Below are 25,439 nucleotides of genomic sequence, written 5' to 3'. Positions count from 1 at the left end.
TCCACTCAGTCAAAAAGGGCAAGGCTACAACAGGCATCTCTAGTTCCATAATATTTCTTTTTTCTTTTTGTTCTTTGAATGTTTGGAAAGATGGATTTCAGTCTTTCTTGTTGAGCGTGGAAAAAGCAAAAAAAAAAAAAAAAAAGTTGACCAACAAAGTCAACAATTGTACAATTAGAGAAGTTATTTTCCCGTTTTATTGAATTAGCTAGATAAGCTTTGAAGCTTTTTAGACGTCTTCAGTGTAAGGTCGGACTGAAGTACAAAATCACCGTGTGAAAATTTAAGCCAGCAAACTTTCAGCATCAAATGCTTTTTATTAACACTGTTATCTAACAATCCACAGGATGACTTGTCAGAAAATTTACTACTACATCCTACACTGTTTGCACCCAAACACAAACTGGAGGGATTCTTTCAAATATGACTGATTGAATTCTTTGAACAGGATACCATCTTAAAGTAGTAGGAGTCACCATCACTTACTCTATGTCACCATCCAGATGTTCAAATACCTCACCTCCAATCGTTTCATTGTCAGGGTTTAAGCAAATTTCAATCATATTATATACTGCATTTTGTCCCCAATCATTATCCTTTCTTGCTTTGTTAAAATGTCGAAGGGCATCATTTGGTTCACCAATGTACCTAGCAAAAAGAATTAAACTTAATACCTTGTGTGGAAAGAATTTAAAAGAAAAGAAAAAATATTATTCCAAAGCTGCTTTTTCAGGAGGCAACTGGACTTTCGTGTTTTTTCTTTGAAGATGTTTCACCTCTCATCCAAGAAGCTTCTTCAGCTCTGACAGGATAGTGGGGAATGGAAGGATTTGCCTCCATTTGCCTCCTGAAAAAGCACCTTTTGGGACAACCATGACCTGGATAACTGAGAATTTCTACAGACAAAAAAGATTATTGTAGTTACTGTGTTTATATCTTTAGAAAATACGAAGTTCATATTTTACTATGATTTCATAGAGAGAAAATAGGCATAGGATAATGGTAAATACTAATATAGCTACTAAAGAAAATTAAATGCCATTTTGGTTAATGCCTCATTTAGTTCCCAGAAATTAAAAAGTAGCATGTTCAAACATAAGAGAAGACAAAAATATATTTGTAGATAAATGAAAAATAGGCTAGGGCATGAGACTAACAAAGCATAATGCAGTAAGATTACACTTGCTACTAAGGGAACTATCTTTATACACAGACGTGAGTCGGCTTTACATCAGATTCATTTTTTAAATCACATTTAGCAAATTAATTAGCTTATCTACGTAAAGCATGTGACATCCAATCTCCCTTTCAAATATGAAAATAGAATAAAAGTGCTAATTCTAAGATTGACAGGTAATCCTTTATAGAAGAAACATAATCTCTCCTACATCATGTCATTACCACCAAGAATAATCATCAAATAAAAATTTAAACATATGGGTCAACCACTCACATACATTTACACACTTATCTTCTATTAAAATATATATCCAATTAGCATTCGATTACAGCACGTCATTGTTTATCTTTACTTTGATCTGCAAAACCATGGCAATATTTTCAACCTTTTTACTAGTCTAATAAGAGTAGCACAATGTGTACTATATTATATTACTATATTACTATATTATATTACTATATATACTATATTATATTAATATATAACTCTTATATATTAATATACTATAAAGGGACACATTCTGCTACTGTATGTATAAACTCAAGAGTGGCTGAGTTTATCCAACACATTAAACAAACTTAAAGAGCCATAAAAACACCTAAGAGACAAGAGACTATGGAGGAATAGCAGCTTATAGCTCAAGGATATTGGAGATAGAGAAGAAGAAAACGTTAAAAAAAGCATACTTTGCTAGACATCAAGAATCAATCATGGTGCATATATGACACAGGTACACTAAATGAACTTGCTTGGCTAATAGTTCATAAAGGCAAATAAAAAAGACTTATTTTTCCAGATTTCTTTTATTTTTAGAACTTTTCTAGCCATACCTACCACAAATACAATCCTTTGCAATAATGAAAACCTGAATCAAGTTTTGTCCTTGGAGAATGTTTCTCAGCCATTGCAAGGAACCTTGGAACTTCCTCTAATTTTCCAGCTCTTCTCAACAGATCAATTAAACGAGAGAGTGTAGTATAATTGTCTAAGCACATGATAATGAAGAGTAATTGTTTATTAATATATTTTCAGATTACACAAGGCAATTGTCTTTTTTTAAAAGACATATGTATACAAACACACAGAACAAACCACAATACCAAAGAAAATTAATAAGAAAGCCAACATTCAAGTTATGCATTCTTTACTCTGTAAAAAAAGAGACAAGCCTACAATCATAGTCCTTGCCTCCTCCATCACACTCACACTTCTTTAATTTTGTTGCAGGGCAAGGGCAGGTAGGAGGAGAAGATGAGACAATAGCTCAGCCTGGCCTGTGCATCTAAGAACTCTGATAGCTGAAAGCAACAGAATTATAGGCACCAAGTTATTCACCTGCACTCTGTTCCTTTATACTGCAAGGGACCACCTGAATAAGGCTCAGAACGTTTGCAGAATGCTCCTAATGTATCGAACAATACCCACATCATCATTTCTAATGTACAAATATTCAGTGTATCTCTTTTTTAAAAAAGAATATAAACCTTCTTATTTTTAAAAAATAATATTTATCAGAACACACCTTTTAGCTTCCTATCCCAATCACCTTAATGACTTCAAGAATATATGATCCTAATGACAATAATGATGTTTGTATGTTAACACTTTGGACACCTAGAGCAGGGGTCCCCAACCTTTTGGACCTCAGGGACCACCAAACTCATAATTTTAAATCCAGCTGCTCCTCTATCTGGGTGCACCGGCCTGCCATGGACTGGAGAAGCTGCTTCAGGATGACCAAAGGGCCAGTCTTGTGACTACTGCGGCTCTGGAATATGGGACCGACTTTCCCACCAACATCAGCAAGCCACCCCGGGGCAGATTTTCCTCCCCCACTGGGTCTTACTTTCCATTTCCAGCTTGCGTGGCTCTACTCAAGGTAAGGTTTGCGCTCAGCCGAAGGGTGGGGGCCAGCGGGTGGGTGGGCCATGTGGGCAGCGCAGCCTTGTGTTCCCGCGCAGCCTGGATTAATTGCTTTGGGGGGATGCTTTGGCGGGGACATTTCTCCGTGGACCACCAAAATTTTCTCACGGACCACCAGTGGTCCCCGGCCTACCAGTTGGTGACCACTGACCTAGAGAGCACACTACTCAACATAGAAAGGAAATGTATGATATAAAACAATAAAAAATATTTTTTTAAAAAGAATTCATGGCAGTCCAGACTGTCTGCTACCAATGCAAAAAGATATTTATTTAGTAAAAAAGTTGCAAAATATATTCTCTTTTCTCCCATCTTCTTGTCCCCTACCCTTGGGGACTCTTGCTGGGAGCACCCCTTGATTCAGCCAAATATCTGACACTTCTCATACAGACTGTGAAAGTTATTGCTACAATAATTGTGCCAGCTTGCAAAGTGTCTGAATGTTCTTTGTTAAATTGACCCTAACATTTGAGTAATACATTGTAACACTTCCTATTCTGTTTTCCTGCAGTAAAGCAAATACAGGTGCTTTAAAGTTTAAACCAGGGGTGTCCGACCTTGGCAACTTTAAGACTTGTGGACTTCAACTCCCAGAATTCCTCAGCCAGCTTGCTGAGGAATTCTGAGAGTTGAAGTCCACAAGTCTTAAAGTTGCCAAGGTCGGACACCCCTGGTTTAAACAATAAAGGCCACGGAGGCAAGAAAAAACAGAATTTAGCTCTGCAAATTATGTAAATATATCCTCCATTCATCTACTTTAAAAAAATAAAAAATAAAAGTCCTTTATGGATTAGAAAACTTTTTCTCATTTGATCTTGAATACGGTACATTGTCCTATCTATGGAATATTTCATTTCTAATCATTTGTGGAAAAGAATCGGTTCCTTCAGCCCTTTCTCAAGAGTTGTTTGGTTTTGAACAAGGCTTGTAAGAAAAGAACAACAAAAGGCTTCAATGCTCACCGGGATGGCGATCCAAAAGCTGCTGGAAATGTAACACAGCCTGCTCGTAGTCCTGTTTCTTGAACATCAGGTCAGCCATCATCTACAAGGATTAAAGCAGCCAGGTTCGCTGATTGGAAAGCGGCACACGGCCTGCTCTGCATTGAACTAAACACCAGCCTTTCACAACAATGAGTAAAAGTTCAATTGGGCCAGATATTTCACCCAGCAAATGCTAGCGGCGTACCATAAATATTTAAGGGAAAGTAAATTACTCACTTTGATGGAGGGTCGAATTTAAATGAGGCCAATGCTGCATTTTACCACACGCCAGAGGAAAGAAAGTTAGCATCCCTTTCCCATCAATAAATCCCATTAAAAATGACCCCCCTAGCAATGATATAAATGGAATCTATTTGAAAATCTCATAGCAATAGAGGGAAGTTTTGTCCTTCATTTATTTTATTTATTTAATTATAGCTGTCCATCTCAATAAATGACCCTGGGAGGCCTACATCATAAAAATGATTAAAACAATACAGAATAAATATGTATGGTTGCTAAGTAAAACTACTGCCACATAGCCAAAAAAATGGGGCCCTTAACACACCTGGGGGCCTAGACCCAAGCACCTAACCAGGTCTTCGTGGCCTCACAAAAGACAAGCAGGGTCAGGGCCATCCTGATCTCTGAAAGGAGAATATTCCAGAAGGCAGGGGCTATGAAAGAGAAAGCCTGTCTCCCAGTCCCTGCCAGCTGACATATTTTGGTTGATGGGACCTGTAACATGTCCGTTGTCCAACCTGCTGGACTGAATTGCATGGACAGAACAACTGAGAGAAGAGAATTCCTCAGATAACTCAGTCCCAAGCCATGAAAGGTTTTAAAGGTGACAACTAGCATTTTGAATTGCACCTGGAAATGCACTGGCAACCAATGCAGCTCATGAAGTAGTTGCATTGCATGTGTCAAATATATGGTGCCATTCACGACTGTGCAGCCACATTTTGCACCAGTTGAAGGTTCTGAATACTTTTCAAGGTCAGCCCTATGCAGAGCACATTACAATAATCCAGGCAAGAGGTTATGAGGGCATGAATGACTGAGGAAAACCTCTGGATCCAGGTATGGGCACAACTGATCCATAAACTGGAGGTGTACAATGGCCTCTGAAGTCACAGATGCCATGAGTACAGGAGAACTCCTAAATTATGCACTAGGTCTGTCTCCTTTTCTTTCACCAACAGCCCTTTAGATGTCTCTTAGGTCTGTTTATTCTCTCAGTCCGGTATACCGGCCCTTCTGGGAACCATGGGCACGGAGGCGCCACTCAGGCACTTTTTGAAAAGCAGTGCAGAAAAAAACATTACTCTTGCCTCCCAAACAGAAACCAAGCTTTTAAATAACTTCCACTTCTCAAAATGCAATTTATTTTAGGATGAGAAGCGAAACATTTTCAAGGAAAAACAACGAACAGTTGCCTTTTGAAAAAGCACTTTTAGGATAACCAAGACCTGGATGACTGAGAATCGACATAGACATTTATTTTAATGCCTTGTGGAGAGGGAATTGTTTCAACTTCCAACTGAAGACCCTTTTTTTAGGGTTTCAGGATTGGGGGAGGGAATCTGCTCCTTCTTAGAGACTGAAAATCTCTAGAGGCCACAGGTTTCTAACAGCTATTGTACAGAATAGAGACAATTTTCTGTCTACTGTAGTTAATACTATGGAGTAGGAATAATACATTATAAGAGGCATTATAAATAGGCAGAGTCAGCCTGCAATACTAATTAGAATACAGTATTGTAGGGTGACTACCTACCGCCAAGAATTCGATCCTGACAGCTGATTCAGCCTTCCATCCTTCGGAGGTGGGTAAAATTAGGACCCAGATTGCTGGGGGCAATATGCTGACTCTGTAAATTCTTTAGAGAGAGCTGTAAAGCACTATGAAGCAGTATATAAGTCTAAGTGCTACTGCTACCTATTATAGATGCATTGTACACCAACAAAACTTTCCCCTCGTGTTCCTGCAAACTTCCAATTACTTGATTCTTGGACAGGTAGAAAGGATATGTCTACAATGCTTGGAAATCACTTGATGGAAGAAGTGGTGTTAATAAGCCTAGTGGTTAGTTACTAAGAAGACTATCTGCTAGCTAATTGTATATTAAGTCTTCATATATCTAATCTAATATCAGCACCTTAGCTTTGAATTGCCAGCTCTCCTCTTCCACTTACACATCCCAGCTTCTCACTGCTTTAACCCCTTTTCTTTCCAAAATACTCTCACATATTCTTCTGCATACCTCATGATCCGGGTTTCATTTCCATTGACCAAAAGACAAATTCCAACTTTCTCTTGGTTAGAAATGCTGGTAAATTCAAAATGTCATGCCCCTGGACACTTGCAATGCTAAATGAAGTGAAACTGGGGCCATGGATAGATCCATCCTTGTCCCAAACAATTACATGGCTTTCCAGCCCAGAAGATAATTTACTAATTGATGTGGTTTATGGTAAGGTTGTTGTGGGACTACTTTTGGTCAGAACAGGCCTATGGTAGCCTCTTTTCCATACAGCATAAAGGACTAACTTGTGATCAGTGGCTTTATTCTTGATGTATAATTGTAAAAGAGATTAGAAGTAGATTGTGGATACACATAGGTTTATTAATACCACTAAAAGTCCACCTACAATTTATTTTTCACTTTATGGCTACAGAAGTTTGTGGGATGAGGCTGGAAAAAACAGTAGCATTACATTTTTAAATGATTTTAAAGCTCCTAGGATTCCATTATGACTATTTGTATTGGTGGTCTGCCACTTTGAATATGTCTGAATGCAGAATATCCGCTGTGTTGGTAACAATGGAACAAAGGTTTACATGTTCATTAAAAAAAAAAAAACCACAAGAAGTCATTCTAACTCACTGTAGTGGCTGCCGCATTGTCTTGATCATTTTTTAGTAAGGCAGCACACTGGTACTGGCACGCATCCACTTCATCCAATGCAAGATATAGACGGGCAAGTTCCAGCATCACCTGAGAACCAAAGACAGATCCTTACTATTTGTCCAAATATGACCACCTCCGAGCCTTTTCAACCAAACCTGAGGAAAAAGTGGTTCAGCTTGGAGCTCAACTGACCTTGTTGTCGGTCTCACAATGCGCAAGCGCTTCTTTGTAAAATGTAATGGCTTTCTCGTAGCTCCGCTGGGTTGCCGAATGCTTTGCTATCTCAGCACAAATTTCGGCTGCCAGTTGCTTCTGCAAAGGAACGGCATCCGGCTGCTCAATCTGAATCCGCTTCAGGACCTTGGCTTGCATCTCTCGAGCCTGATGGAAAAGCCAAACAACAAACAAACACGAGCTTTTCAGTAGGAGATGATGAATAAGGACGTTGGGAGAGAATTCTGAACAGCTCTGAGGGTTTCTGTAACTTAAGATTGTACTCATTTGTGTTTTGAACACGGGTGTCAAACTTGCGGCCTGCCGGCCGGATGTGTCACATGTTGGCCCCGCCCCCACCCGGTTTAGCAAAGGAGAAAAAAGTCCCGATATGTCACGTGATGCCGCTGTGACAACACGAGTTTGACACCCCTGGTTTTGATACATTTGACACCAGCACTTGTGTTACGTTAGATTAGTGCTGTCTGTGACTTTGTACTGCCTGCAAAAGTGGCTCTCAAAGGTTCCAAGAAGGGATTGTTCTAAGCTTCTCCTCCGGATGCCAGGGATGGATCTTTGAACCTCAGGCACGCAAAGGGCACTTGATGCTGAGTCTTAGCTCTCACACGAGGGCAAAGTGACATGCAGTAGAACAGTCCATGAGGTTTCTGTAATGGGTCCACACTGAAATGGCTCTTGGGAGACCCAACTCAGCCAAACACCCCCCTTCTGACTCCCATTCCCCACCCCAAACACATAAAGAAACAATATTGTATTGACTTGACACCTTTTATGTACAATCTGCATTTACACCAGCAACTCATCCTTCTAATCACCTCAAGATTCTTCCCAAATTGTGACTTAACTGGAACCGTGATATATTGAAAAATGAATAGTCCAATTTTTCATCCAATTTTGGTGGAGTTTTAAACAACTACAGTAAAACCCTGAGAGTTTTCACACCTTTATAAAAGGCTATTTTTATATACTGTATTTACAAAAGTAAAAATCCTCCTTAAGACTGCTCCATAAAAGGGGCAGAGGAAATAGATTGAAAATTTATCCTCTCTAGGAACATCATTACGGCCATCCTCAAAGCATACAATACGTTTGGAACAGAAAGAACGAAAAACAAAAACTCAGATCATCATTAGAAAAAAAAAGCCAAGGTCATTTCAATTATATACTTTAACTGATTAAGGGTTTTATTTACTTGCTGCAATGAAAAAACAGCATCTTCAGTTCTCTCCATTTTGCTGTAAACCTTGGCAAGAAGAACCAGATAACGAATATCTTCCGTCAGAGAAGACAAATCATTGACTGTTGGAATACAAGGAGATGAAATTGAGATACATGTACACTACAGAGTGGGGCTTAAATGAAAATCAGGGTACTAAGGAAATTTAAGCAAGAGTTGGGAAAAAATTGGAGCCCTAAATAGCTCATTTAATTTGATTTGATTGAAAATGGGGTAACTGAAGTGGCATGGCAGAGGAAATTGTCAAAATCCCCTCAGTTATTATTTCTGCGAAACAGAAGGATCCGGTCCTTCTGGAGTAGTGGTGGGATTCAAATTGTTTACCACCGGTTTGGTGGGCGTGGCTTGGTGGGCGTGTTTTTCCTAACACCGGCGCACCGCTTTTCCCATACCAGCTGAGACCTGCAGCGCCAATCACCTGAGAGGACAAAGAAGAGAAAAGCGCAGGTGTGGGTCCTCTCAGCTGATGGAGGATTTTTTTTATTACCGGTTCAGTTGAACCGGTCCAAACCGGTACCATACCACCACTATTCTGAAGGCTTCCCAGGTTGGAGAAGAAAATCTAGCTATACATCAGACCACAAAGCTTCTCTTTTCTCTCCAACATCTGCTGAAAGTTTTTTTAAAATCTACTTAGCTGGTAACCATAAAGCGCTTACATAAAATATGCAATTGAAGCAAGCTGACTAGTCACATTTAAAATGCTTAAACAAGTTCTGGAAATTTTTTGCCACGTATACAAATCTGAAGCAAACAGGAAAAGGCCTTACCAGGTTCGTGATCTAAGGCTTGCCGAAGAACTTTTTCTGCTTTGTCATACTGGCTCAATTTTAGCAGTAGCTCAGCCAAGTCATGACAGAGGATATTCTGCTGTCCAGTTTTCAGAGCAGCTTCATAGTAACTGATTGCCTAAAAACCAAAGGTTTCATTTCATGTAAATGAAATTTCCAATGCATTTTTACAGATGAGCGCCAATGCCTTTTCAAAATCTCTTTGATACTTAAAGAATAACGTTATCCAACGACCCAGATATATTCTACTTTTCAATGTAGTCTTATTTTGTTCCAATTATAATTCAAGGCAATATGCATACAATAACTGTGAAAAAACAATATGTATATGCAGAAAGTGAGGGCCTGCAACAAGATACAAATGTTTACGTGTGAATTAGATCAGAGCTAAGAAACATAAAGCCCTCTCAGTATTGCAAAAGTACAACTACAATACAATTACGGCATTCGTTATCCCTGGCTGAGTAGCTGGCTGGTTGGCTGGCTGGGTTCCTGGGAGTTTCAGTTCCTCTGGATGAGGAAAGCATTATGAACTTCACCATGATTACAATCTTAAACTCCCCAACGAAGGATTTAAGATTTTAGTGCACTGTTCGCCAATCTTGAACAATGAAAAGGGTATGTGCTACTTACTTTGAAACTTTAAAAGCCCTGGGTGCTTGTGAAAAATGTACAAGTTATTATTTCTGCATGTTTGTTATATTATTATTTTTTCTTTTTATGACCCGTAATCCCTTGCTTTGGGGTGGAGTTGGGGCGGCTGAGTGGAGCTGAGCATTTATTGGCCGGATGCCCTTCCTGACGCCTACGCGAAGTTTGCAGCAGATGTTTTTTCTTTGTGCCCTGATAGAGAAAGCTCTGTTGCTGCCTAGGATTGAACCTTCTGAGTGAGAGGCAAGCATCTTCACCTCTAGGCTACCACACTCATGTTCTTCATACTATACCTTTGAATAATTGTGTGTCTTGACTAGAGCATTCCCAATTTTACGAGCCAAGGCTCCATCTCTAGGATTTTTCTTTAAAGACTGTTCATAAGCTTCTATGGCTTCTTCAGGCTAGAATTGCAATAGGTCAAAGTGAAAATTATGTATGATTGGACTTACAATACAACACAACATAACACAATTTCATAAAACTGCTATCAAACTCATTAGTCCACTCATCCCTGAAATAATTTTTCAAGAGATTCAAAAGCTCACAATTAACGCCTAATTAAAAGATTCATTAACATAGGGCATGTGTGACTCTCCAAATATTGATAAACTTCACTCTTGAGCATCTTTCACTTTTGGCTTTGCTGCCTGGGTTGCTGGGGGCTGAAACAACATCAGGACAGTTATAGGTTTGCCTTCCGCATGCTTGAAACACTTTTAAGACAAGTAAGCAAAAAAGCCCCCAAAGTCCACACTGACATTCTGGCAAAAGGGAGGGCAAATGCACACAGATCCTTTGATAATGTTTTTCAGGAACAATGCAGCTCAGAAAGCCAAGTATGACAAAACAACCCCACTTCATACCTAAAAATTCCTGCATTACTTGGATTAAAAAACAGACAACTCAGACTTTAGAGCAGGGTGTCAAACTCAAAGCCCGTGGGCTGGATATACGGCCTGTGATGTGGTCAGATCCGGCCCACGGGGCCGTCCTGGAAAATGTTAGAGGCCAGCCTACATCACTTTGGCCCAGACTACCCAATGCGAAGAGGAAACATGGGGCCAGCATGGCTTCAGCCCGGTCTATCCAATGCAAAGAGGAAACATGCCAGCAGTTTGGGGAATGGCGTCAAGTTGGCCACGCCCAGTGAGTGGCATCAAAATGACCCCACCCAACCCATTTGGCGACACCCAACTGGCCCCCCCGAGGTCAACCATAGCCCTGATGTGGCCCTCAATAAAATTGAGTTTGATACCCCTTTCTTTAGAGCATAAGCCATTTTAGTGCATGCACAGAATTTGCAGAATCTGCATATGAAGAGACACAAGAACCCATCTAAGTCCTTGCTAGCCATTATGAACTCTATACTTGTGTCACTTTCAAAAAATAGCATCATTTTACCATTCTGGGATTGTTTTGCCTTCTTACATATTAGATTTTTATGTTGCATGTTTCTAAAACTTATAAAACTATCCAATCTGGGGCTTAAAGCATCTGTGTCCAAAGAGACGCCCTTAGTATTGTTCCTCCACAGGGTTCAAAAGACATATATGTATCACCTATATGATTCACTTTACCTCCCAAAGGGAGTGACTTTGCTTGGGAACAGGAAGTCTGAGTGGCAATAGTTCAGGAACTAAAATCAACTCATCTGTCCATGCCAATGGGGAGAACAAGAATCTCTTCACTTTCATGCAGATATTTAGTGCTGTAGTATTGTGATAGAGTAGATAATCTCTTCACTTTCAGGTTACAACATTATCCTCGCCTTCTTTTTTTTTATAAATTCCCACTATCTAGCTAGCTTCATTCTAGTACTCTTAGCCTAAAATTGGAGAAACTTACCTCCTGGATATTCATATATGCATCACCAAGGAGAAGAAAGGTGTGGGAACTTGGCATTTTTTCCACCAGGTCTCTACAAAGAACAATATGAAACATTATGGCAAACATAACCAGAAACAGAAACTTTTACAAGGCGTTCAATAAAATAAGTTTTCTACAATCAGGGGTTGATCTTTAATAGTTAACCAGTAAATAGTTGCTTCTTCCTCGGAAACTTCAATTTTATAGGAATAAAGAATACTTGTCTTCTACAGAAAGAAAACTGGCATCAGATGATATCCCGGAGACCTTAGCTTTAATTAACATGCGTGGATCTGTGGGGAAGTATTTTTATGAAATGGCAGTAATTCAATGGAACATATTGAAATGGGATGAAAAGAACCCTAAAAAACATAATTCAGCCGGGGAAGATGAAGAGCGGTTTGGAAGAGTTCATCTCCAGTTTTGATTAACTATGCTAACCATTCTTAACTGAATTAAACTAAATCAAGCCAAGTTTTGGACTCATGTATGAAGCCGGTTTCTTTTCACAAACCATACAATTCATTTATGATAAAGTGCAACTAATCTAAACCGAAATACGCAGAGGAAGGTAGTGGATGGGATCACAAAAGCATAATTTTCATAACACGACTAGCTGTGGAGGCTTCCCCAGCTAATAATTTGGCCTCTGAATTCTGAATCAACAGGAGTTTCTCAGTTGCTTTTAAAGGCAACTCTGTGTAGAGTACACTGCAGTCATTCAATTGCATGGTGACCAAGGCATAACTTATTCTTACAAAAGATTCCAGGAGGCAAATCCTAGCTAGGCAAATCCTGATCGTGGCTTCCACTTGCCATTTCAGTAGGTACCATAATTCCAAGATGAGTAATGGACCATCTTCTTCAAAGCGAATGTGAAGCAACCACCATAACTGATATTTCTGGATAGGACAGATGTTTTTGCACCATTTTGGGAGGATTTAGTCTAAGCTTGTTTTCTAAATGTAGTCCCTAACAGCCTCAAAACAGGAGTTCAAGACTTTCACAGCCAAGGTCGTTGATATACCATAGAATTGGATGTCAACAGCAGATTGATAATATCTCACTAGTGATCGTTTTGTATGGATTTTTGATAAGATAAATGCCAGGGGCTCAAACCTTCATATTCTATGACTTCTGCTTGGAACTGTCCACTCAGATAGGAGCGTAAAACAATGCCCATCACTATGATTATGGTATCAATAAAGAGCAGAGAACTGATATATCAAAGTGGTTTCTTGGATATAAATTGACGATGCAATTTCTTTTGGGGGGAAAAAGATGTGGGCAATATAAGGTCTTACCTATAACAGCTTGCATACAGCTTCTTGTCTCTCCTGTACTTCAGATAGATCTCTGCCATCTTTTCTTTGGCTTGAACAAAATAAGTCTGCTCTGGTGTTATATTTCTGAACATGGTTAAAGCTGCTTCAACATCTCCTTGCATAAGAACTAAGTCTGCATTAGTAATTGTGACCCTCAGTTCTTCAGACGTACCAGAAAATTCATTGATGGCATCTTGGAGGATTTTAACAGCTTCATGCTACAAACAAACAAACATTTCGTCAAAATGCCGGCCATCACATTCATGCAAAACTTCAGCTCTCAGATTAAATTCTTTCAGGTTGTCTGCCAATTTAGTTAATTGCTAGCTATTAAGTTATTTAGTTCATTGGTTCAATCCTTCATTCCTTCCTTCATTTGATATAGCTGCCCATTTCACACATGTGATTCTGGGCATCTTATAAAGGCTTCTGTGTGAATCTTGAACAGGATATTATGGGAGCATTTTTAAGGATGATAATTGGTTCGTGCACCAAATTAGTCAAAAGGTAATTTATCCTTATTAAATTTCTTTCTCTGACTGTTAAATTCTTAGGGGCTCCTCCCACTGTCTGATTTGTTTCCCGATTGCCTTCCTTTTCCTCGTCCTTCAAGGTCATCCATACATTTAATTATAATTCATAACATTGCCATACTATTTGATATACAAATAAAAAATAAATAAATACCTGTTCACCGTTCAAACGATGAGCCTCTACCAGTTCCAGGTAGAGAGACAGACGATCGCGCCCATCAATTTCAATTGTTTTCGATTTAGAGGACGGTGTACTTGTTCTCATCCCTGGCAAATTCATTGCCATCTGCAAGGTTTTAATGGCTTCTGCTATCTCACCCATCTTTATCTGGGCTTGAGCTTTTACTAAGTGGTACACAGGATGTTCCCTAATCTGATGAAAAGTAATTTGAACAAATAATTGATATCTGCATTTTTTGACTGTCTTCTACAAAAAACATTTTAAAAACATTGAAAATCAACTATGTATTACTCAGATATTTTAAGAATACTCTTCGAGCAATTATCGTACTCATATAATTGCCAAGCTTTATAAATAATTCCCAGGAGTTCTGCCTTCAAATCATACAAGGAGGGTAACATTTGATTATTTTGAAAATCAAGAGTACAGAATACATTGAAAAGGAAAAATACTATTAAATACTGTAAAACAAAAATCAGGGTGACTTCTAAATGGCAGGCCAACTGTTATACCCACTGCTGGAAAATAAACATCTATAGAACAAACTATGGCCTTCAAATATCTAGGAATTACATTCCAATCCTCTGTAAGGCAACGACCAATACAATTTTGCTGATCCTCCTGTAATCGCCATTGCAGGCCTATATTTATCAAAACTTAAAATCGCCTGAAGTTTTCTGATCCAAACTTGTTAGATCTATCCTTTGAGCTCCTCCGTATGTATCTGGTGCTTTGCTATACCTACAATCTTCTCTTGTGGCCAGAGTAAAGTTTTGTTAAATTCTGATCTGAACTGATATTTAATTAGGAATTGTTCACCTATTTGACACTATTGGATAGTTTTAAATCAGCAAGGAGAAGAGAACTGAATTAGATCTTAGAAGCTACAGTCTACCAACCTTGCAGGCAAGGCAAGGAAGGAACCACTTTAGGGCATTAAAGGGCTAATTAACAATTCTGTGACAATCTGCAATCACCTCAGCACTCCCAAATAATAAACATCGATATTAAAAATTCAGAGACCCAATTTTAGATGACAGTCAATGGAGGTAGAGTTTCAGTACACACTCATCCAACTTGCCTGAAAGTTGTAACTTAGACAGAGCTCCAGGGACTGAGCACAGGGTTGGAAGTTGTTTTGTAGCAAATGGACTTGAGCCATAAGGAGATGAGCCTCAGCGTAGGAAGGATTCTGCTCCAGACAATGTTGTAAGATCCTCTCAGAGGCTTCATAGTTGCCTGAGCAGATTGAACAAATGAAACACAGTAGGTAGGAAAATAAAACCCCTCCAAGTTGTTTTAGGGAAGCATCTATAAAATAATTTCCCCCCTGACTGTGTACAAAATGTTTCCTTGTCTCACTCATCCCATACTAGCCAATCATAAAGGAATGATTCAATTTATTTTAGTCTGGATAGCCTGATTAGAAATTCACACACTCTCAGAATGAACATGCATGCAAAAATCCTAAATAATTTATGAGAAGATAATGCAGGCAGTACACACACAAATGCAAACATTATTTTGTTGCACAAGAAAACGCCAACCACTCCTATGGCCATTTCTGGTAACAGGGATGGAGAGAATCTCAGAAATCATGTTCTTCATCCTTTCCTTACCTTGTTTCTTCTCCAGGTGATTAAATACTCCAGGTCTACCTCAAGGCCAAGGCCGTTTTTAGTCTATTTTCAACCTAAAATGACCATTTCTCATTTATACTAAAGTTTAGCAATATATTCCTCAGAAAGTTTGTCTGTGGGGCAATGTAGCCTTCACTTTACCTAACTTCTCGGAAGCTGCCTTCTGAAACTGAGTGTATAATTGGAAAGAACAAAAATGTGTCCTTAAAGAAATTATTACCTGATAAATATTTCACTTTTGCAACCAAATAGGCAGCTTGTAAAAGACCAGGGACTGTTTTCATCACCGTTTCAAGGACGGATGCACAAGGCCTCAGAAGAGGTGAAGGAGGCTGCCCTACACCTGCAGGCTAAAAGTTAACACAGACTTCATAATTAAACATTACTGTATTCCAACTATACAACAGAGGCAGTTCAACATGATGAACACATTCATTCGAGTGAGAAGTAAAATCTAATCTGGTCTTGTTCTCTCAATGCGTAACCTTGGCATTGTTGAGGGTCTTTGCTGCTCTCTGCACTTGGATGTTTTCTTGCAGACATTTTATTACCAGACTAGGTAACATCATCAGTGCTCATCACGTTACTTAGTTTGGATAATGAAACGTCTGCAGGAAAACAACCAAGCTCAGAGAGCAGCAAGGACCCTGAGCTACAAATATTCCCCTTTATTAGTTGGCATTTCTGAATCCATCTGTTGTTGACGTCCAGCTAAGGGTACTAAGTACTAAGGGTATTAAGACAAGAGGGTGAGAAATGGACAGATCAGCTTCGTCATCTTGCTTGCCTCCAAAGAAAGCACTCCAAAGATAGAATCTTCCAAAGACAGTCTAACTCAAAAGGAGCTTTGGTAAATAAATCTTCCCGAATTAGGTTAGGATTAGGTTTCTTGCCAAATTCTTTTTTTTGTTTTACCTTATTTAATTGGCATCATTTAGGCTACACCTGCTTTCTCTCACCTCTAAATATGTTGGGATTATAACTCCACAGTTACTAGGCAGTAATTTTGTAAATAACTGATGTAAATTTCTGCTAAGAACTATAGAGGAAAAGAATATCAGAAAGGGAGTTGCACAAAACAGAACATGAGAGACCTTTCTTACTTCCTGTTTTGGTCCCAAGCAGAATAAATCTGCTTTCCATTGTATGTATCCATCGTACTAATTTGGTTCATGGCAATTTCCTCATTTATATTTTCAATGAAAAGGGTGGAAATGGTTTCAATAGTTAAAAATGTAAAAGTTTTCTCACAAATGAACTTATATCTTGTTATTTTCGTGATAACATAAAAGTACTAGCACTATCTTTTTGTCCTTTCAGTGGTTAGTCTACTATAAATCAGTGTTTACTTTCTAAGCATGGCAGGCTAAACATTTTAAGAATTGTTCTTTCCATCACTATGGAACTTTTTAAAAAGGAAGTGAAAAACAAAACATTCTATATTTGGATAACTTGAAAAATAAAATAATTTTAGCATCTTACCTGACTTGGACAAAAATTAAGGTACTCCTTAATAATTTCTATCAAAAAATCTGGGTTTAATTTTTCAAAATATTCTATACCAAGAGGTAAACCTTGGAGAGAAGAAAAATGGGCATCGAGTACATCATTCAACAAAGTAATAACTTCTTCTTGTCTTTTATTTTTCTTCATAGCCAATACCGCACGTAGATAAGACAGCTCCTACAAAACATGGTTTTTAAAAATACATGAAAATATTTTTCTATTCCATCAGTTGTTAGGCACTGATACTGACTGTTGTGGTCAAAAAATCCCTAGTAGAGATCTAACCTCTAAAGTCAAATTTGTAGCACATTCGTTCATATCTAAGTCTTAAATTAAGCGGATAAAAACTTTGAGAGTTCCATTCCGATTATGTCATATAGGTAGTCCTTGACTTAGGACCACAATTGAGACTAGAATTTATGTTGCTAAGCAAGGTGGTTGTTAAGTTAGTTGTGTCCAATTTTACAAGCTTTCTTGCTGTCAGCCTCAAGATATGCTGTCAGCCTCAAGATAGCAAGGGGAGGGGTCGTATGAATTCTTCTTTTTAACTTTCCATTTCTTGGCTAATTTCTATCCCTTTTGCGCAGCTGCGAAGTTTTATCAAAATATGTCAAGGTCAACGGACAGAGGCCTCATCACCACCTGAAGATGGCCACATGATCATATTCAGAACTTTTAATTGGAAGAGTCATTTGGACTTTGTGGGGTGGGAACAATTCCATTCCTTTGTATATGTGATCTGTGCGCCAATTCCTCAGATTCGGAATTAAATCTGTAGCTTCCACTTTGATTTCCAGTAAAAGGATAACTTTGCTCTAACCCATGGAGTCTGAGTATTTCTTTCTTGGATCTTGATGGGAGCACACACTGACATTATTCCTTAAGCTCCGCCCACCATCCCCAAACTAATGGGGCCTGCGAGAGGACTAACGGGGTGTTGGAGCAATATCTCAGGTGTTACATAAACTATCAGCAGGACAACTGGGCAGATCTACTGCCTTTTGCGGAGGTGGCATATAACAACTCTGTCCACAGCAGTACTGGGTTTACCCCCTTCAAAGTGGCAACGGGGCAAGATTTTGTGCCCATACCTGAACTTCCTCGTGAAAGACCCAATGTCCAGTCGTTGGACGACTGGATATCTCAACTCCAACTCAATTGGCCGATCGCTCGTAAAGCTTTGGACGAGGCGCACCAGTCTCATAAGAAATTTGCTGACAGGAAGAGAGCCCCACAGAAGTGTTATCAAGTGGGCGACAAAGTGTTCCTCTCAACTAAATATTTACAGACCACCCAGAAATCGAAGAAGTTGGGTCCTAAGTATGTGGGCCCTTTCCCTATTGAGCGGATTGTGAATCCTGTGACTATTCAGTTAACTGTACCAAAAACTCTTCGTTGTATTCATCCGGTTTTCCACGTTAGCTTGTTAAAACCAGAACATACCTGTACATTGAGACCGACCCAGACTGATCCCCCCGTACCATTGTTGATTGAGGGTGAACAACATTTCGAGATTAAAGAGGTTTAAGACTCTCGGAAATGGAGGGGTCGTCTCCAATATCTTGTAGCTTGGAAACATTTCCCCCCCTCCTATGCTGAGTGGGTAAATGAGAAAGACATTAGGGCTCCTGAACTGCTCAAGAACTTTTATGCAAAATACCCTGATAAACCATAGAAGTGTATGCAATCGTTAATATATTTTTATGTTATTCTCTCTTACAGGGACTAATGTCCTTTTTCTAGGGGGTCCGAATGTCAGCCTCAAGATATCTTCTACATCTTATATCTTCTGCATCCTATCTATTGCATCTTCTCTGCTGCTATGCTATGCTATTTCTTTCGGCTGTCATTAGCAACGGGGGGAGGGGGGAACTTGAAGGGGAAGAGAGCTGGAGGTGTTTTGCATTCCTTTGCTGTGGGTAGCAAGGGGAGGGGTCGTATGAATTCTTCTTTTTAACTTTCCATTTCTTGGCTAATTTCTATCCCTTTTGCGCAGCTGTGAAGTTTTATCAAAATATGTCAAGGTCAACGGACAGAGGACTCACCACCACCTGAAGATGGCCACATGATCATATTCAGAACTTTTAATTGGAAGAGTCATTTGGACTTTGGGGGGTGGGGTGGGAACAATTCCATTCCTTTGTATATGTGATCTGTGCGCCAATTCCTCAGATTCGGAATTAAATCTGTAGCTTTCACTTTGATTTCCATTAAAAGGATAACTTTGCTCTAACCCATGGAGTCTGAGTATTTCTTTCTTGGATCTTGAAGGGAGCACACACTGACATTTGCCTTGGTTAAGTGAAGTGGCATGGTGGCCTAGAGATGCAGACGCTCGCCTCACCCTTAGGAGATTGAGAGTTCAGTCCTAGGCAGCAGGAAATGTTTCTGCATCAGGGCACAAGGAGAAAGTATCTGCTGCGAACTCTATATAGGCATCAGGAAGGGCAGCTGGCCAGTAAATGCTTATTTCCATTTAGTTACCCTGACCCCACATGGAAGCAAGAGATTACAAGGTTGTAAATAGAAAATAAAATGCCATGGTTAAGTGTTAACAAACTCCAGTTGTTAAGTGAATCATAACAGTCATTAAGTGAATCTGGCTCCCCCCCATTGACTTAGCTTATCGGAAACCAACTTCATCCAGGCTGCAACCATAATAAATATTTGCTAATTGCTAAGCACCCAAATTTTGATCACACGATCCTCTCTCATGAAATCCAAGAGCTGGACATTGTAAGAACACGAAGACAGAACTGTGGCACAAAGGGCCTTATATCCTCATTAAGAACATGAGATTAGTATCAAATAGTTTTTGGGGAAAAAAATTACTCTCCACTTACTGCTGATATTCCAATAGACTGCTGAACTTCTTTCAGGAACTCCAACTGCTGCTCTACATCATCTAACTTCCCTTCCATTAACTGGCTTCGGATAATTCCTGTAATGCAAAGATGTTTCTCTTCAGCTTTATTCTCTGAAGTGTCTTCAGGGCACAGATCAAATTTCATAGATCACAGAAGGCATCAATGAGTCTTTTCTATCAAGAACTGGAGGCTAGCAGAACCTAGATCTGAAGAAGTCAGCAATAAAAAGGGCGTCACCTCTATTGCCAACCACATTGGGCTCTGGGGGAGAAATGGCCGTTCCTGGCAAAGCACTAAATCTGAATCTGCAGTAGGCAAATTCAGCCAAAGGTAACCTGAAGCAATGAAAATGTAATAGTGACTCAAAAACAAACTGGGAAAGATCAGCTTCATTCTCTTTCTCTCTCTCTCTCCCTCTCCCTTCCTTTCTCTCTCCCCCTCCCTTCCTCTCTCTTCCTCTCTCTCCCGCTCCTTCCCTCTCCCTTCCCTCCTCTCCCTCCCACTTGCTCCCTTCCTTCTTCTCTCTCCCTTCCCCTCCTTTCCTCTCCCTCCCTCTCCCTCTCCCTCCTCTCTCCCTTCCTTCCCTCCCACCCTCCCTCTCCTTCTTCCACTCCCTCTCTCCCTCTCTTCCCTATATCAATTATTCATTAAAAAAACCCCAAACCTGTTAGTGCAGGAACACTTGTCTCATCAAGAGCCATAGCAGTTTTGTAGCATTTCATAGCTTCCTTTATTTTTCCTTGGAAAAGCATCTGATAGCCCAGCTCCGTAGCAATGTCTGCATTCTGAGGAGCTAAGCTGAAAGCTCTGTCCACCAACATCTGGGTCAGCTGCAGGATGTCTGGATTGCGGCCACACTACAGTTAAAACAAACACCCCCCCCCAAAAAAAAATGTATTCTGAGTTATTTTTAGTTCTGAAAAACTATCAGACATAAATACAATATTAATTAAAAATGACCACCTTTACATCAAATCATTTAATTGCACCCATCATCGCATGCATCTATGGCCTGGTCGAAGAAACTCCCTGCAAGAAAGCTGTCCACAATTTTACTAAATCCTTTTACTAACCTCCCTATTCTGAGAGAGCAACATTTCAGAATGAGAAAAATGATTCTGGCCTGCTTATTTAGCCCATGCCCTTTGCTAGCAAGCAGCCCCCAACAAATTACTCCAAAAAAAAAAGTGTATTCCTTGACAGAGCAAGACTGACTAATGTATAGAGCAGGGGTCCCCAAACTTGGCAACTTTAAGACTTGTGGACTTCAACTCCCAGAATTCTCCAGCCAGCATAGCTGGCTGGAGAATTCTGGGAGTTGAAGTCCACAAGTCTTAAAGTTGCCACGTTTGGATACCTCTGGTATAAAGTCATCTGGAAAATATTCCTTGCATTAGTCAAGGTGACTGAAAATCATATTTTCCAATTCGGGGCAGCCAAAATCCAGAATCAAGGCCAGTAAAGGCATCCCTCAAGTTCATGAATTGCTCTGCCCCAAGCACCTCCATCTTGGACTGCTGACTGCTTTGGGCAAATGTTCTCAAGCCTCCATTTTTTACACCATTGGATGCCTCACATTTTGCTCAGAATCAGTCCTAAGCAAGTCTCTTGCCACAGAGAGCTAACCAACACAAATAAAGAGAGGAAGGGAAGGGACTATAGGAAGCCGCGAGAGGAAGAAAACTGTTCACTGTTCTTCAGGGTTGCCATAATGATAGAAATGACGAACAAACGTTATAGCTATCCCTTAATTTTGCATCCGAATAATGCTTTTCCAATTACAGTAATTTAGCATTTCTTGAAGCATACCTGGGCTTTAACTCGACCTACAACTGGTTGTTGGAAGTGGTTACTAAACAAATGGTTGTAAGTTAAGGATTACCTATAATAACAATTAGCCTTTGCCTTATCCTAAGAGGGCATGACCAGGACATAAATCGGTGCTTCTTATGAAAGACAAAGTTAGCATAGTAAAGATAAGACAATGTAATACATTACAATTGATTATAATGAAATGAATGATATTATGAATCGAGATAGGCTAAAAACTGAGATTTGCTCAAAAAGGATGACGTAATCTATAATTAAAGTCTAATAAGGAGTTTATAACAATATAATATAATATGAATATTTATGTAATATGAATTTTAATGTATTTAATGTATTTAGAAAGGAAGGACTGCTGATATTGTGCACGAGAAGATATGTACCGCCCGACACACTGTACAATGGAAAGAGGGTTTTATGTTTTGTGTTTATGTTTGTTATTAAAAAATAAAAAAGTTAGCATTATGTACATAGGTGAGATTCAAAAATTGTTTACTACTGGTTCTGTGGGTGTGGCATGGCTTGGTGGGCGTGGCAGGGGAAGGCTACTGCAAAATCCCCATTCCCTCCCCACTCCTGGGGGAAGGTTATTGCAAAATCCCCATTCCCTCCCCACCCCACTAACCTGCTTTCCAGCTCTGTTCTCCTGTGCAAGGCAATAAAAGAAGAGCCAGCCGATCAGCTGGGACTCGGGAGGCGGAGAATAGATGGGGGCAGGGGCAGTCAGAGGTGGTATTTGCCGGTTCTCCGAACTACTCAAAATTTCCACTACCGGTTCTCCAGAACTGGTCAGAACCTGCTGAATACCACCTCTGACAGAGAGCTTACCTGCTTTTAAATGAGAGTCATTGAATCAGTCATTACTGGCAATGAAAAAAAAATCTTTTCTACTTACCGTTCTGCTAAAAACCAAAGCGATCTTACAGAAAAGCGGAGGATTCTGTGGTTCCAACTGATCTAAAGCACTAATCAGATCTTTCAGCCTGGAGGAAGCCTAGGAGAAACAAAATACAGGTAGTCCTCGACTTACCACCACTGTTGAGCCCAACATTTCTGTTGTTAAGTGAAGCATTTGTTCAGTTGACTTTTGCCCCATCTTACGAATTTTCTTGCTACAGTTCTTAAGTGAATCAATGCAGTTGATAAGTTAGTAACCCGGTCATTAAGTGAATCAGGCTTCCCCTTTGACTTCGCTTGTCAGAAGGTCGCAAAATGGGATCACATGACCTTGGGACACAGCAATGGTCATAAGTAAGAACCAGTTGCCAAGCGTCTGAATTTTGTCACATGATCCTGGGGAGGCTACAAAGGTGGCAAGTGTGAAAAATGGCCATAGCTCACTTTTTTTCAATGCCATTGTAACTTTGAACATTCACTTAATTAAAAATGACCACCTTTACATCAGACAATAGTATTATAATTTAATTGCATCCATCACCGCATGCATCTATGGCCTGGTTGAAGAAACTCTCTGCAAGAGAGCTATCCACAATTTTACTAAACCCTTTTACTAACCCCCTATTCAGAGAGTAACATTTCAGAAGGTGTGTTGTCCAGACAGTTTAGAGTTAATGGGATTTGGGATAGTTAGTTAGGAATTGAGAGCTGTCCCCTTAAGGGAATGCATCATGGTAAATGTAGTTTAGGTATCCTGGGAAATGTAGTCCATGTCATGTGGTCACATCTGTAATCCTGACTGGTCACTGAACTGACCCTTGGTGGGTTGGGGGAGGTTTCTTCACTCACCCCATTGCTCCATCATTATTGGAATGAAAAGAGAACCATCCTTTTACACCATAAAGTCAGCTATGCAGAGAATTGGACATTGAGATGAATCTCAACGTAACCGTGAGTTATATTTGAGGATGCCTGATGAACCAATAAAGAGACTTTGTATGGATGCTTTTGTGGAGTTTAATCTGTCTGCCTTATAATCAGCTAGTGGTTGTAAAGGCCAGAACAGAAGGAGAAAAGGGTTCTGGCCTGCTTATTTAGGCCATGTTCTTTGCTGGCAAGCAGCCCCCAACAAATTACTCTTGAGAAAATGTATTCCTGGACAGAGCAAACTAAACAAACTGTTGTAAGTCGAGGACTACCTGTATATTGGTCTTATTATTGGGGAGTAAGGAGGAGAGAGCAAACACCAGCATTCAGGAAAGCTGAATACAAAGGCATCTGGGATGCAAAACCTGTGCCAGCAGTCAGCATCAGGGATGGGCTGCTGGAGGTTCGCAGGGGTTCGGGAGAGCCCCTAGCTAAGATTCTGTGCAGTTTGGAGAACCCCCCAATCCCACTCCTGGCTGGCCCCGCCCACTCTGTCCCTTCCCTTCCAGGAGTCCCCACGTGGCCCGTTTCGGATGCAAGTAAGTGCAGGGCGCATGCGGAGGCTTGGGGAGGGCGAAAAATGGGCCTCCCGGAAGTTTGGGAAGGCCGGAAATGGGCCCGTTTTCAGCTTCCAGAGAGCTTCTGGTGCCCGGGGAGGCCATTTTCACCCTCCTGGAGGCTTGAGGAAAGCAAAAACGTCCCCCCAGCCATGTTGCCGGAGGCCGATTAGGTCACACCCACCATGGCCACACCCACCCAGCAACCGGGCCGAGAAACCCGTCGCTAAAATTTTTGAAGCCCACCCCTGGTCATTATTTCTATGAACCTAGCCTGAAATGGTTTTATTAATGAAAGACAGTTTAAATATCTCCTTATAAAATGTTTTGGATGGAGCAGTACAAGAACATTTATATATATTTTAAATAAAATGCCCCGCAACCATTCATCTACAGACTTTTGAGTGCAGGCTAAACAATGAATGGCTATGGATTGAAAGCATGGATTTCTATGTTAGATCGTATTGAGATCTCTCAACCAAATTCTATTACAGTCCTGAAAGTGGCCATGAGCAGACGGTGTTCAAGTCCTCTATTCTCCAACCCAATGTCCATGAATTACAGAACAGAGATGTTTACATGTAGCTCTTCATGTAAAGTCTTGGGGACACGGTATTCTTAACAGAAAGGTCATCGGTTTTCAACATCAAATTAAGCATGTAAGGCTCCCCCCAACTGCTTCTGCGTGCCAGGTGTTCCTCCACTTTGGGAAAGGTAATGGAGTAGCTTGCAGGAACACCATCTATCATTGCTCTCTTCTGGCAGCCAGAAACGAAGTCAACTAAGAAAGGTTAAAAAAATTCTGCACCTGGAGGAATTTTCCTATCATGAAAATAGTTTCCTGGGAAACGCACTTTAATCCCTATGTATGTACCTACAAGCTAAATGCAGATTGTAAGCTATAGAGTTATGTTTTTCTAGACAAACAACAGCAGCAAAAGTAAAAAAGAGCAGCAGACAGAAATAGTGCTTAACTAGTTCACACAATAAAAGAAACCAGGTTTATGCTGAACACTAGTTAACTCTACCCTACATTTTTATAATGCAATTAAAAAACTCCTTGAAAAATATTAAGAGTTATAACTAAGAATCCCATTCTCAATATTACAGCTCCCCCATTCCTAGCAACCATATTTTGGCTTAAATCTTAATGGAAATTAAGAAAATACTTTGTAACATGCATAAATTGCTTATGTTTCATATAAAAAAACAAAGTTGATTCACTTAGATACTTATATAAGATTGATATAAGTAAAACATATAAGTATACTTATATGTTTTCTTTTAACTTGATTTAACATCTTGAATGAATCCAACGCATCTGGTTGTGTTAAAAACACATGGTTTTTAAACCATGGTTGCAGACATAGGTGTGCAAATCCAGCCAACAGTTTCA

At 39.9% G+C, this 25,439-nt stretch overlaps 1 protein-coding gene across 3 annotated transcripts in view; it reads right to left on the bottom strand.

Annotated features, from left to right (window-relative positions):
• Window positions 1-25,439, bottom strand: part of TTC21B (tetratricopeptide repeat domain 21B) — a 43,658-nt gene that overhangs the window by 6,057 nt on the left and 12,162 nt on the right. For all 3 annotated transcript variants that reach the window (XR_015746523.1, XM_026674494.2, XM_087949800.1), the window contains exons 8-24: window positions 22,558-22,656; window positions 20,500-20,692; window positions 19,812-19,909; window positions 16,945-17,145; window positions 15,683-15,812; window positions 14,904-15,061; window positions 13,796-14,014; window positions 13,088-13,326; window positions 11,763-11,835; window positions 10,208-10,318; window positions 9,243-9,381; window positions 8,428-8,534; window positions 7,194-7,382; window positions 6,978-7,088; window positions 4,066-4,147; window positions 2,015-2,165; window positions 487-648 (exon numbers count right to left, since the gene is read on the bottom strand). Coding sequence is in view for 2 of the 3 variants with exons in the window: in XM_026674494.2 (XP_026530279.2) it covers window positions 487-648; window positions 2,015-2,165; window positions 4,066-4,147; window positions 6,978-7,088; window positions 7,194-7,382; window positions 8,428-8,534; window positions 9,243-9,381; window positions 10,208-10,318; window positions 11,763-11,835; window positions 13,088-13,326; window positions 13,796-14,014; window positions 14,904-15,061; window positions 15,683-15,812; window positions 16,945-17,145; window positions 19,812-19,909; window positions 20,500-20,692; window positions 22,558-22,656 (2,462 nt within the window). In the remaining variant the exon portion in view is untranslated. The remainder of the gene's footprint in view (window positions 1-486; window positions 649-2,014; window positions 2,166-4,065; window positions 4,148-6,977; window positions 7,089-7,193; window positions 7,383-8,427; window positions 8,535-9,242; window positions 9,382-10,207; window positions 10,319-11,762; window positions 11,836-13,087; window positions 13,327-13,795; window positions 14,015-14,903; window positions 15,062-15,682; window positions 15,813-16,944; window positions 17,146-19,811; window positions 19,910-20,499; window positions 20,693-22,557; window positions 22,657-25,439) is intronic.

Source organism: Notechis scutatus, chromosome 1, assembly GCF_049901735.1.
Source record: "Notechis scutatus isolate UNSWTSFEM ecotype Mainland chromosome 1, rNotScu1.2, whole genome shotgun sequence".
Taxonomy (NCBI): Eukaryota; Metazoa; Chordata; class Lepidosauria; order Squamata; family Elapidae; genus Notechis; species Notechis scutatus.
This window is presented reverse-complemented; position numbering and strand designations above follow the sequence as displayed.